The 14,991-nt window shown below is 43.3% G+C and overlaps 1 protein-coding gene across 2 annotated transcripts; it reads right to left on the bottom strand.

The window, feature by feature from the left end:
- Nucleotides 1-4,620: 4,620 nt before the first annotated feature.
- ZBTB3 (zinc finger and BTB domain containing 3) lies at nt 4,621-14,937 on the bottom strand. 2 transcript variants are annotated; one of them, XM_018565389.1, is made up of 2 exons: nt 14,793-14,937; nt 4,621-6,969 (listed from the first exon to the last, which is right to left on the bottom strand). In XM_018565389.1, exon 2 carries the CDS (start codon nt 6,965-6,967, stop codon nt 4,856-4,858), a length of 2,112 nt encoding a protein of 703 aa, XP_018420891.1. In that variant the 5' UTR covers nt 6,968-6,969; nt 14,793-14,937; the 3' UTR covers nt 4,621-4,855. The 2 variants fall into 2 exon arrangements, with proteins under 2 accessions (XP_018420891.1, XP_018420883.1); XM_018565381.1 differs by lacking the exon at nt 14,793-14,937 and adding an exon at nt 14,284-14,323.
- Between the last annotated feature and the right edge of the window lie 54 nt (nt 14,938-14,991).

The following is a 14,991-nucleotide window of genomic DNA, read 5'->3' as shown; positions in this document are numbered from 1 at the left end:
GGATATACACCCTAAAAAAGGGTGGGAAGTAGGCCTGCTGACCTGGAAGATTCTTAGAAACACCGTTTCGTCTAACTGGGATTTTCCCCACTCATCTTCCAGGACAGCAACCTGAGATAATAAGCAAGTAAACCAACAGGCCTACCTTAGGGCAGGACAACAGTATGCAGAACCTTACTGACAAAGGTTAGATCAGGACAGGCTGCGACATGACCTCCACTCCACTGTAGTGTTTCACAAAAGCGTCCTGACTTGACCACACCGCAGCTCTGCAGATCTGCTCCACCGAAGTGTCCGCTCTCTCTGCCCATGAAGTTGCCAAAGATTGGGTGGAATGTACCTTAATGGATTTAGAGACTTCTAATCCTTCCTTTTTATACACAAATACAATAGTCTGTCTAATCCGCCTAGCAACTGTGGAGTGGGAGGCTAGATAGCCCTTTTTTGGACCTCCAAATAAGACAAAAAATTGACTGGTCTTTAAAATTCTTGGAAACTTCTAGGTACCTAATAAGACATCTTCTGACATCTAAAGTATGAAAGACCACTTCCCCTGATTTTTAGGTTTCTCGCAGAAAGAAGGTAAAGTCATTTCTTGTGATCCATGGAAAACTGAAGCAACTTTAGGTAGATACAAAGGATCTGGTCTTAAGATTACCCTATCTGGCAGGATAGAAAGATAGAGATCTTCGATAGATAAGGCCTATGTTCACAGGCAGGCCTATGCTGGGGGACCTCAGGTGTATGTACTCTAAATAAAGGGCACAGAGAACCCGGATTAAATATAGGAGAACCCTCTGACCACCAGGCAAGGCTGAAGGCAGCAGAAAAAAACAGCAGCATAGCCCTCTAGAGAGGGGGGGCAGTTGTGTCAACCACTGACCTCAAGGCCATCTGGACCAGAAAAGACTGAAAAACTTCTCTAAAATTGTGTTTCCTGTAGAGGGGAGAGTCAATCATCTCTTAGGCTGCTGTCCTGGAAGATGATTGGGGAAAAATATATTTTTTAGATTTGTGATGAAAGTGAGAGAGCTCCATTTTAAAGTGGACCTTTCAAAGAAAAGCAAGGTGAGCTCATTCAACATTGAACCACTGCCATGTGAAATCACAATTCCCCTTTGGAGAAAAAAACTATGGAAAAGTGAAAAGCACACACACAAATATTGGCACCCCTGCATCTCTGTCAGATAATGTACCGATTGTTGCAATTACAAATGTTTAGGCATTCTCATGTTTATTTATTTTGTTTGTATTGGTATGACACACAAAAAAAGCATTCAACGCAAAACTTCAAAAATGGACTGGACAAAATTTTTGGCACCCAAAATTAATATTTGGTAGCACAGCCCTTGGAAAAAAATAACTGAAATCAATCGCTTCCTGTAACCATCAATTCGTTTCTTACACCTCTCTATAGGAATTTTGGACCACTCTTCTTTCGCCAACTGCTCTAGGTCTCTCAGATTGGAAGTGTTCCAATTACCAACTGCTGTTTTGAGATCTCTCCACAGGCGCTCTATTTGATTCAGATCTGTACTCATTGCTGGCCAGTCCAGTACCCCCTCCAGCGCTTTGTCCGAAACCATTTCTGGGTGGTTATTGACTTGTGCTTTGGGTCATTGTCCCGTTGTAAAACCCATGACCTCTGACTGAGACCCAACTTTCTCTGACAGCGTGTCCTACATTGCACCCCAAAATTCTTTGGTAGTCCTCAGATTTCATAATGCCATGCACTCAGTCAAGACATCCAGTGCCTGAAGCAGCAAAGCAACCCCAAAACATCAGTGAACCTCCATGTTTGACTGTAAATTTCCTTTTTTTTTTTTTTTAAAGGCCTCATTTCTTTTTCTGAAAACAGTAGAATGATTGGCTTTATCAAAAAGCTGTAATTGTGTTTTGTCTGTCCACAGCACATTCTCCCAAAAGGATTTTGGCTTTTTTCTGTGTCAGCAGTGGGGTCCTCCTGGGTCTCCTACCATAGCGTCTCTTTTCATTCAGATGGCGACGTATAGTGCGAGGTGACACAGTTGTACCCTGTGCCTGATGGTCAGCTTAAATTTGCCTGGCAGTTGATCGAGGGTCTTTATCCACCATTCCAACAATCCTTTGTTGCAATCTTTGATCAATTGTTCTCTTTCATCCACATCCAGGGAGATTAACTACAGTGCCGTGGGCTGTAAACTTCTTGATAATTTTGCGCACAGTGGACACAGGAATATTAAGATCTCTGGAGATGGACTTTTAACCTCGAGATAGACCATGCTTTTCCACAATTTTTGTTCTCAAATCCTCAGACAATTCATTGCTGCTCTTCTCTTCTCCATGCTCCATGTGGCACACAGAGACACACAACAGAAAGGTTTAGTCAATTTTTTACCATTTTAACTGGTTGTCGGTGTGATTTCTATATTGTCAACATCTGTTAATTGATACAAGTGAGTTTAATTACAAATTACAAGAGCATCATAAACCTGGAATGCAATTATTTCATTTTGGAGTTTTGCATAGAATGTGTCAGATTTGGTTTTTTTTCTCCACTTTTTTGTCATACCAATACAAAACAACAGAAATAATCATGAGAATGCCTAAACATTTGTAATTGCAACAAGTGGCGCATTATCTGACAGAAATGAAGGGGTGTCAGTATTTTTGGCCATGACTTATTATATTTTTATATACACATACACACACACACACACACACACACCTTACCCCAGTGAGGCCATGATCTTCCAGTGAGATCCTGCTAACGCTAACAGGGTTATTCACAAAAGGGTGAAGAGTTTGGAGAAGGGAGGAGAAGTTAACAATCTTGGACAACATAGCTGATTTGGAAAAATTCTCCAATTCAGTTCACTTTTCAAATTCAGCTATGTTGTCCTAGATTGTTCACTTCTCCTGCCTTCTTCAAACTCTTCACCCTTTTGTGAATAGCCCTGTAAGTATCCACACTGGAGGAGCACATTCTCATGAGATTTGAAATACAATTTATTCCCGGTATCTTGCCAGGAGGATGGTGCTTCAACTTCTTCTAATTGTCAAAGCTAGGGTGTAAAGCAAGTATATTTTTAAAATTTTCTCAACAGTTTTTTTTAGAGGGCAAATGCGTCCGTTTTCCATGGGTGCTGGCTAGTTCCACTTTTGAAATTCACTGACCTGTACAATGTGTGCAAATTTGCACTTCTGACAATTTTTTTTTAAATTAACTTGCTGCATGCTTGTTCCACGTCAGTGCAGAGGTCAGTGGTGGACAAACAAATAGTATTTTTTATATGGAGGTTAGCAATGGCAGCCTCCATATTTTTTTTTCTTTTCAGGCCTCCAACATTGGCAGGTCCTGGTGGCCTACGTAGTCCCACTAATGGTTAACCACTGCCCATTTTGCCAAGCTCGAAAATGGAATAAACTTTAACAGCATACATATAAAACACACATGTTCATCAAAAAGACACCATTTAATGACACATTGGTCAGGGGATCTTGTGCAGGAACCACTGATCCAACAGCACAAAATGAAGCTAGAGAGCAGCTTGTAGCAATATTCTCATGTTTTTCTCATCAGAGCACAAAGTTAAAAGCAATAAAAAAAAGTCATTAATTGGGCTTGTCCCATCAGTAATTATTCTTTTCACTGATGATGTTCTCCGTAAAATGTTTATAAACAAGCACTGAAGAGCTGAACTTATTCTAAATTTTTTTAAAAATACACACACATACACACACACATTAAGGTTGAATAAATTAACACAACTGAGAAGAAATCCATGTAACTCAAGAGAGGACTGCACTCTCATCAGATCCATTCTATTCAGTTCACTTTTCAAATTCAGCTATGTTGTCCTAGATTGTTCACTTCTCCTGCCTTCTTCAAACTCTTCACCCTTTTGTGAATAGCCCTGTAAGTATCCACACTGGAGGAGCACATTCTCATGAGATTTGAAATACAATTTATTCCCGGTATCTTGCCAGGAGGATGGTGCTTCAACTTCTTCTAATTGTCAAAGCTAGGGTGTAAAGCAAGTATATTTTTAAAATTTTCTCAACAGTTTTTTTTAGAGGGCAAATGCGTCCGTTTTCCATGGGTGCTGGCTAGTTCCACTTTTGAAATTCACTGACCTGTACAATGTGTGCAAATTTGCACTTCTGACAATTTTTTTTTAAATTAACTTGCTGCATGCTTGTTCCACGTCAGTGCAGAGGTCAGTGGTGGACAAACAAATAGTATTTTTTATATGGAGGTTAGCAATGGCAGCCTCCATATTTTTTTTTCTTTTCAGGCCTCCAACATTGGCAGGTCCTGGTGGCCTACGTAGTCCCACTAATGGTTAACCACTGCCCATTTTGCCAAGCTCGAAAATGGAATAAACTTTAACAGCATACATATAAAACACACATGTTCATCAAAAAGACACCATTTAATGACACATTGGTCAGGGGATCTTGTGCAGGAACCACTGATCCAACAGCACAAAATGAAGCTAGAGAGCAGCTTGTAGCAATATTCTCATGTTTTTCTCATCAGAGCACAAAGTTAAAAGCAATAAAAAAAAGTCATTAATTGGGCTTGTCCCATCAGTAATTATTCTTTTCACTGATGATGTTCTCCGTAAAATGTTTATAAACAAGCACTGAAGAGCTGAACTTATTCTAAATTTTTTTAAAAATACACACACATACACACACACATTAAGGTTGAATAAATTAACACAACTGAGAAGAAATCCATGTAACTCAAGAGAGGACTGCACTCTCATCAGATCCATTCCGGAAACTCCCTGGACATTCTGTCGCAGACCATTGTCACTGACAGCTTTACTAGCCACTCTGCACCTAAAAAATATCAACCACTTAAGTTTTAAGGCAAATTTGGGGGTGTGGGCTCCATGTCCCCCTTCGGTTTCTTGGTGCCTGGTTCCAATTGACTGTGCGCTTTGCGGATGTGCCTGTATAAGTCCCCACTTTGTGTGTAGCTGCGCAAACAGTAACGACATTCATAAGGTCGCTCCCGTGTGTGCACTGTGGCATGCCGGCGAAGTGTATAGGAACAAGAAAATGTTTTGCCGCATGTCTTACAAGTGGGCACATCTTCAGGGAAAAGAGGAAAGCCAGGGTGTCCTTCAAAATCCTGTAAGTACATGGCTTCTGGGTGCATGGAAGTAGGCAGAAGACCTCCATAGTTTGGGTGGTGGCCACCCGGCACTGCAATCATATGATAAGGCAAGTATCCAGATTCCTCCTCTCCTTCTTCCTCCTCTTCATACCCATGTCGTTTAAATGCCCCTACTGCTCGCTCACATTCCTCATCAGATATTACAATGGCTTCTATCTTCACCGATACACCTGGAGCTGGTTGACCCTCACTCACAGTAGAACTACATGGACTAGAAGCAGCTGCTGTCTCCATTCCAGGCTGAGTGGTAGTGGTCACTGTCAATTCAGATTTAGTGCATTCCCTTTCTTCTCTTTTACCAACAGGGGACTCTGGGCTATGCAAAGTATACCTTGATGTACCTGGGAGTGCCAAAGCATTGTTTACCATTTCTGAACTCTGAAGAAAGCATCTTGATGGACCAGGAACAGCTGTGCTGCCTGTTGGCTCCTGAACTTGCAAACTGTATCTGCTCCGTGCTTGAACTCCTTGAATACTGCCTGTTGGCTCTTGTAGGGAGTATCTGGAAGTGCCAGGCTGTGCTACAGTGTTCACTGCTATTTCAGGACTCTGTAGGGAATATCTTTGAGTGCCCTGCACTGCCACAGCACTTCCAGTGGGCTCCTGCAAAGAGAATCGGGAGCTTCCTATCACAGATAAGGTAGTTCCAGCCTCTTCCTGTTGTTGCAAAGAATACCTAGTAGTGGGTAAGGTTTGACTGCTAGTGCCAGTGTTATCCTGCCCTTGGTGGGAATATCTGGGGCCACTATGAGTACTTTGTGTGCTACCTGCAGGCTCCTGCCTCTTTGGTGAGTTTCTTGAAAGCACTGCCTGTCCATTAGAACTTGTATCTTGGCTCTGTGAAGAGAATCTCTGGGCTGGTGATGTAAGTGTACTTTCTACAGCCTCCTGTTGGGGACATCTTATAGCGTCTGCAATTTGTTCACTCCCTGTCCTCTCCTGCACCTCATATCTAGAGCTTCCAGCAGCCTCCTGATTACTAACTGACAGCTGTTGGCCCTGACATTTCACACTGCCAGTAACAGGTTCAATACTCACTGTCCCTTCCTGCAATTCAAATCTAGAGTTGCCTGCTAGGCCTTGGCGGCTTTCACTCATGTTCTGAACTTCAAACCTAGAAACCCCTATTACTCTCTGCAGAATCCCTGATGCTTCGGGTCCCTGATACTTTATACTTCCTGGTAATTTTTGTCCATTTCCTGCTGTCTCCTGTCTCTGATACCTGCTGCTTCCTGCTACTTCCTGCAAGTGATATGTTACACTCCCAGGAATTCTCTGCCCATCCCCTGATAATTGCTGTCCTTCATATTGCATATTTTTTGCAGAATTCTGCCTGCCATCTTGAACCTCATGACTTACATCTCTGCCATCATTGTCTACCCCCAGGCAGCCAGATCCACCTTCTTCTTCTCGGCGAGTACTATCTGCCTCAGCGGGAGCTCGACCCTGCAGCCTTTTTTTGCACACCCTCACAACCTCATCCATGTGCAAGTAGCTAGCTGCTGCAAGAACATCTTCAGTGGGCGCCTCTTGAAAACTGAGTCTACCACAGTACATAAAGCTGAGGAGCAAGGAGAAGGCCGGAGCTGTGACAATCTGGCTGTTCAGTGTAAGCTCTCGTGTGTCTGGTCTCTCTCGACATGACATATGGAAAAAGGGGCTGCATGCAGCAAGAATAGAGCGATGTGCCAGGAAGCGTGCAGTGCCCACAGATATTTGGCAGTCACAAAGGAAACCCTGCGATTGCTGGTCTCTAAGGCTGTGAAGTATACGGCGACTGTGGTCCGGGAAATCCATGGCTGCAACAAAGAAAACATGTGTAAGCATAAGAATGACAAAAATAAACATATGAGCAAATACACTGGACCTCCTGTGTGCAATACACATCTGTGTATCCATACTACTTAGTCAAATGATTTGCTGCAGTTTTTAATCCAACAGAAAAAAAAATTACAACTGGAATCTGATCAGCATCTATGGGCAACACAAACACTTTCCTTTCAAATGCTTATAATGCCAAGCTCACTTCTGTGATGGACTACACTCATGTTTAGCTTACTAATTTGTATTGAGATTGTAGCCCATCATGGGAGCGAGCTTGGAGCGGTGGCTACTTTACCACACACAGGGACCATGGGGAACAAAAGTAGCCACCCTCCAGAAAGAAGGACAGTGTCAGCACCACTTCAGAGATGACACACAAATAAGATAAATTTTTGTTAATAGTTAAAAAGGTACTTGAATGCATTTTTAAGGTTTAACTACTGAGTTTAGTGTCACTTTAATTAAAAAGAGACACTGCCAACTTACACATACAGGGGAAAGTGACAGTATCCCTGAAAATGGCATCTCCCACCTCCCCTTACATCTACTCCCTTCTCCTCTGCAGATAGTGAGCATACTCAGACAATCACTAGGCCTAAGCACTTTCAAGTCTGGGTAAGTGATGTCACCATTCCCCCAGGTTGCCAGCACAGCTTATTTTTAGCGCTGGCTGTGTATGAGCAAGGAACTTCTAGGAAGCCCAGGTAAGGGGAGTATATTGGGTTTGGGGAATGCCCTTTGTTGAAATGCACTCATCCCCATAGTTAGAGCCAACATGTGACACTGCAGCTTTCACATACTAGCTCTATAGATCGAGAACCGAGTCATCAGAAACAGCCAATTGCTCAGTTCATGATCTTCTGCGTGCAGAAAGCGGTGACTGTCGGTCGTCGCTCCCGCAGGGATTCACCTCTCCGTTCCTCCAGTGCTGAGAGGCAGAGCAGGCACTGTAGTGGGGTGGATCTCGACAATATTGTCGGGACCCTTCCCAGCTGTAGCGCGCCTCTGTGCTGCCAGCATATAGCGGGCAATAGCCCTCTATATTCTGAGTTTTGGGTCAATGGAGGACATTAGTCAATGTCCTCTTGTGACCCAAAAGGGAACACCAAAAAACTTTGACTGTAGTTCTCTTTTAAATAATAGGCTTTTCATAGTTTATATAAACATCTTTATTTTACATTACAGGGTGCAACTAAGACACATGACACTATCTGTTCCCATTTTCAATGTCTCTGCCCAGCTGAAACACCATATAGTGTCATGTGAGCATACAGGAGAAGGGGGTTCTATCACTCCACTGACTTATTTAGCTGTGTGCACATTCACACTAAAGCTCCTCCTGATGGCTGCAAATGGTAAATATAAGGTATTCATGTGCAATATTTTAGAATTACCTGTGTAAGTATCTGCAGGGCAAAAACAGACAAGATTCTGCAACTGAAGTGTGGAAAAATCCTTGCAAGTATTCCTACAGGCTTGCACAACATTGTTGTTGCTAAACAAAAGTGGACTGTCAGTCAGTGTTGCATAGTTGATTGAGAGGATGCCCAGTAATCACTGATATTTACAGATTATCATGCAGTTATGTAATTACAGCAGTAAAATCAGGATCTACATAACAAATACATGAAGTACATATTGCTTGTCATTTTTCTTGACTGTAAAGTAAGCCATAACATGGCCTCATACACGTTATGCGTGTTGGAGACGCATGAAGGTGTTTTTAGCACACCTGACCCTCAACATACGACGACGCATAGATCCCAAAAACAGTTGTGCTGTATTGTGGTGCATTGGGGAAAAAGGGGGCAATGTAAAAATTTGGGTCACAGATGAGCACCCATAGGAACTGCACAAGCACAGGTATCACAATGCACGTCAACACATCAAACAATGCATACATGAATGTAAAGAGGTTGAAGCACTAGCTATGGTCTAAAATACCAACCATAAATAAAAACTAACTAGCTGCTATGATCTTCTTAATATCACTGATTTATCAACTAAGTTATGAAATATGGCCTATGTGTGACTATGTGTTCTTTCCCACTAGTGAAAGTATGCTCATTCACTGAACAGTGAAAATCCAGAATGGGAAAACACCGTTATACAATGACATAGCACAGTACATGTTTATCATGGGAGTACAAAGGATTGTGTGGCAAGAATAATCAAAAACTATTTCTTCCTTCATCTGGGTAATACATGGTGTACATGGAGTCTATGTGGACGTCCTCGGGTTACTACTGATGTCCAAAAGCACCCTGGTGAGTTAACTGGTTCTGCCCCCTCCTACACCTCTCTCTACCTTTTCCCCTTTACTGTCTCTGCTTATTTAACCATCCCTACTCTAACTCCTTGGAAGTCTCTGGCCCCACAACTAGCCCCTCTAACTACTCTAATTACTTGAGAACACTCAGCATCTTTACATGGGCATTTTGACAAAGATAAATGAATTAAAGTAGTATTAAAAAGGTAGGGTATTTTTTTACCTTAATGCAATCTCTGCATTAAGGGCCCAGTCACACCAATACCAGTTAGCTGTTGGAATGCCCTGGATCGCATACTGTAAGCCTCCCTGCATTCAGGGGTGGGAGGGGGGGTGTCACAATGCATTCAAGTCAACTGCACCGCAGCAACGCAATGCCCACATTCCAGTCCGGTGCAATTGCAAAAAATAGGCGATCGCGCTGCAGGCAAGGGGGCGTGACTCTGGTGCCATTGACCTGAATGCACCACCACGCTCCCTCCCACCCCGAATGCAGGGAGGCTTACAGTATGGGATCCAGTGCGTTCCAGCAGCTAACCATGCTGTAACGCACTGGAATTGGGGTGAACAGGCCCTGAGGTAAAAAAAAAACTCCCAGTACCTTTCTGTGTCCCCTGTGTCTTACCTGTCAGCGCCGCTTGTCACCACCGCCACACCCCAAAGCGATTCTCCATTCCAAACTTTTTGGTTGCTGGCGAGGAGATTGAGGCCAGAGGAGCCATAGGCTCCTTCTGCCGTCAACCTTTTGGGCGGAGAGGAGGGGCGTGGCCTCCAGCAGGGCTGTGTGCCTATGGACGCACACAGCTACTGCGGGTGCAGCCTGGAATGCACGGTGCCCCCACAGCAGCCGCTTAGCTGAAGGAGGCACCCGTGCAGGGGAACAGCGCTGTGGGTACCTACAAGAGAACGAGGACTTGAAAGAATTAAAAAAAAAATTTAAAAATATGAAGAACACAGGATCTGAATCCCACACAGGAGCTCCCTTGTGTACAAAAAAAAAGGAAAAGGTTTCATGTCACTTTAATAAATCTTTGTTGAACCATGTTGAGACTAAACAAATTTCTGTTACTTGTGTTCTATGGAATTGTGCTTCTTCATATGTGTGCAGGCTGCCATATGATGTACTATGACGTCCCTCTGCTAACTCATATTGTACTTTCTTTTTTACCTTCCTATTGAATAAAAATGTATTATATTAAAAAGGTATCTGGTTTCCTTTAAATTATTGCTGTTGTGTGTATGCTTAATGAAGGTGTATTTGATTGGAAGCTCCCATTAGGGCAGTGACTAATGTGAATGGTACATTGTTAGAGCTCTGCTGCAGTCACAGCCCACTGTCCCTCGTAACATGGTTAGTTTATAAGATTTTTCATATATAATTTTAAAGTGTATGTATAGTCAAAACCTGTTTGGATATGGTAGGGATTGTTAAAAGCCCTGTCAGCTTATTTTTTGCTGTCCGTGTCCTATTGGAGAGATTTCCCTTCACTTTGTTTCTCAGAGACGCAACAAGTCAAGAGGAAGTCTCCACAAAATGATGGAATCTCCCTTAGACAATTATCACCAGAAATTGTGTCCTCATTGGAAGATCTATACTCCCCTCTTGTTCTGGTGACAACTCTAACATTTTGGATTGTACATCTTTTTGTCTCTGGGACAATAGGTGGGTAAATTTCCCTAATAGGGACAAAACTAACAATAAAAAAAAACTTGACAGAGGCTCATATCCATCCCTACTTTATCCAAAACTAAACTACATGTGAAATAGAACTGGCATTTGAACCAAGAACTATGGCATAAGGGAAGGTCTGAGCTGGTAATAAGTAAACAACTAAAGCAGAACACAGGATTGGCTGGTTGTTCATACAAGGTATAGATGTCAGCACCTAAAAACTCCACCCCAAATCAGGATCTAAACCAGCTACCATACCACACCTAAGCAATGACACCAGACAGAGAATCAATCCAATAAGCTGCTGCAGAAGTGTCCAGGTGGAGTCTTTACCCTCTATCTAGTCTAATGGAAAATAATAAAATTAAATAAATGGCGGCACGCAGATCCTTCACAAAATCTTTATTAAAGTAGTATTAAACTATCAAATCTGTTTTCAATAATGCATCCATAACAGATATATATACATTTCCAAGCAAAGTCATTATTTAAATGCTTCCCCAAACACCTACAGTCATCATGTTTCTGAACAGCTGGCTCCAACTCTTTCAGCTGAGCTACCTGAACATTCTGTCCAGTATAAGATGACAAGAAAAGCATAGACTCCAGCAGCTGTCCACCCTCTAGTCTGGAGATGGCAAGGGGGAGGAAGTTGGAGTGGGGAACACACACAGCTTTTTAGCACAAACAAGTCTCCATAGGACACTGCAAGGTAAAGAAGAAGTCACCCTAAAACAGGATATCAGGGCCAGCACTCAGGAGACCTGATTCTGCATGAAGCTAAAACTTTTAAATAGGGATGCACCGATACCGGTATTTTGGTAACAAGTACCGATAATTATTTTTCGGTACTCGCCGATACCAATTAAAGAGTAACAGAAGTCCCATTCAGGAAGCCAGGTGGCGTGTAATGACTCACCACCTGGCTTCCTGATTAGCTGGGAAGCCGGGCAGCGTGTAAAGATTCGCCACCCGTCTATCGGTGCATCCCTACTTTTAAACATAAAGAAACAGTATCCATTGTAGGTAATTTAATCAGCACTGAACTAGCCTAAAAACATTTTGACTTTAATATCACTTTAAATCAAGGCAGAAAACCAGTCATAACAAACAGGCTAATGCATTTCAGGCAATATGGCCTATTCACAGCTATGATTAAGGCTACATCTGCTCAAATGCACTAGAGCAGGGGTGGCAAACACAAGGCCCGCGGGCCGAATCCGGCCCGCCGGACCTTGTAATGTGGCCCGCACCGCAGCCACCTCATTTTGCTCCGTCTCCACCTCCGCCCTGTCTCATGGCCCTATGTGATACATCACTGCAAAAACCCATGCCGGCCACAAGATGGTATGACCATCGTGTTCTCTCCCCCACCTCCTCATCTACCGCGCATGCGCAGATTGTGGGCCGGGGGTCGGGCATCGCTTCGGGCGGAGAGGCAGCAGGGGATGGAGAGAGAGTGACCCGGGGTCCGGCAGGGGATTCGGCTGGGTAAGTGGCTGCGTGTATGTGTGGGGCAGTTGCGGGGGAAGCGGAGTGCATGGTGCTGGAAGTTGCAGTGATGGTTGGTGGAAGGTGTATGCTGTGTAGGAATGTGCAGCAGCACCATGCGTGGAATATAAACGTGTGATAAGGATGTATAGTCATCATCCAGAGGTGCAGAGATGGGCACATGTGAGTAGATGCATAGTCCTATACAACCGGCCCTTTGAGGGTAACCATACTGCTGATGCGGCCCCCGATGAATTTGAGTTTGCCACCCCTGCACTAGAGTGTTTGTTATGACAGGTTTAATGCCTTGAAATCAATAAAAAAAGATTTTGTGAAGGATCTAAACTGTGTGCCGACTATCTCTATCCTGGTTTTAGGGAGGGCTGGTGGAAGCCTTTGTTGTGCACCAGTGTTCTGTATGCTAGCATTGGATGGAGGAGGTAAAGTACTTTCTTGGCATTTACTAACAGAAAAAAAACATGCAGATAACTATGGCAATTAGTAAGCGATATGAACATGTGGCTGACAACAACTGTTATAACCAGATATCTGAGCCAAGCATCCTAGTATATTAGAGCAGCTAAAACATGTGCCACTAAAACAGAATAGAGACTATTTATTCATATTGTAGATATCAGCTGCAGGCTTTGGGCTCCAGAGTGATAGGAAATCTAAACAAACACAATAGGAGCGGTTCAGTAAAACATTTGCAACACTTTTCTGGCCATATTTTAAAGCCCTGCGCCAAATACATGAAAGCCATGCATCAGTTTTCTGGCTATTTCCAACATGAGCAACACATTCAGGTGGTTCTTATGTGCGACACTTTTTAATACTGGCTCTACAGTGACAAATTAATGAAGAAATAGCACACACAAAAAAAAGCGGAAGTAAATAGGACCTCTGACATGATAGAGTAAATTGTGTTGCATGTGTATAGATTGTTGTAGACAAAATTCTGTCTGAGGCAATTCTGCAACAGATTTATATACACTTCTTTCCAAAATAGTTTATTTAGGTTTAAACAAGGTCACCATGTGACCATAAGAATACAATACAGTACATGCATTTATTTTTTGTTTTGTTTCTTGTGTTTTAGTAGCCAAGTCACGGGTGGACCACATTTATCAAGAAATATAACATGCAAAATAACATGAAAGTATGCACTCTAACTTGGTCTTGTACACATACATATAAATATATAGATATATAAATGTGAGGATTTGAAAGGGATGACCCAATACCGAGAGTCCCATCACTATATTCGATGTTAAGGGAGTCCCTATATACTGATCTAGTTGTCCGCGAGGTAATAGGGGAACGTAGAGGGAGTCTGCCAGTCTTTTGTAATTAGATTGCCCTCCACGTCCCCCTAGCGACTGCGGTCGACTCCTATTATCCTCCCAGCAATGGACATCAAATTATATACACTTACTGACAGTTACAGGTACCTGTTGCATCATTTGTTGCATGGATGGGAAACAGATCTCGACTGAGTGTCTAGGACACTCTATGAATTTCTGGCAATAAGGGCAGTGTCGATGGGAACAGAACATAGTACTGCAAGGGGACTGTACCAACCACAAAGTAATTGTACGTTCCTAGCCAAATGCTACTTATATAGTCACATAGGAGGGCCACAGGTGTGCCCTCTGCCCCCTTTCTGGCCGGAGCGCCCCACCCAGCTCACTGACTTCACTGGTTTCCAGCTGAGCTCCTGGCAAGCAGTGATGTGAGTGAGCTGGGTGGGATGTTAGATGGAGCCAGAGGTCCTGCACAGTCCCAACCCCCCCCCCTCAGACAGTGAAAAGTGAGGACACCCCTGCTAGTAGTGACAGACACATCATCAGAGCTTACCTCCACTGTATGCTGTTTAAGTACAGGCAGGCTTAGATTGTTACAGAGGTCCACTCCACTTTGTCACTCTATTCGCCCCACCATGACCAGCTGAGCTGTAGGGACCAGAAGCATAATTTGCAGCCCTGGGAATTGACATAGATTTCATAAGTAGGATGCACAGGAGATTTACAATCACAGAAGGTAAACATAACATGCAGACACAGTAACATTTATATATGATAATAACACCGTTTCTCTATTGTAACACTGAATAGGAAAAGGGACAGGCCTGACGTAAGGACTGATGAGCAAGTATAATATCTATGAATGTAGAATAATGATCACTGACCTAACTACCCTGTACTAGAACCTGTGCCCACAGCTATCCATACTAAACGTGTACATACTAGGCAGCCAGCATCTTCACCAAGGTTGTTTCTTTGCCTAGGCATACAATACAGGTGACATTATTAGTAATAATACGGTATAGCAATGGAAGTCACGTGATCCTCCCCTCTGTCGCTCACCTGCACAAAGCGAGTCGTGTTGAGTCCGCCTCTCCTACGCCCTGATTGGCGGCTGCATGACCTGTTCCCTCAACGCTGGTTGGTCGGTACTACAGGTGATGGACACCAGTCTAAACCAACCGAGAACGTTCACTCGATTAACGTTTTAGAAAACCGTTCAGTTTGTTCGGTATCATCTTTCCCTCTCTACCTCCCACCG

This window comes from Nanorana parkeri, unplaced genomic scaffold (assembly GCF_000935625.1).
Source record: "Nanorana parkeri isolate BGI_ZX_2015 unplaced genomic scaffold, ASM93562v1 scaffold25, whole genome shotgun sequence".
Lineage (NCBI taxonomy): Eukaryota > Metazoa > Chordata > Amphibia > Anura > Dicroglossidae > Nanorana > Nanorana parkeri.
Note: the sequence above shows the minus strand (reverse complement) of the source record. Positions and strands in the feature narration are given on the sequence as shown.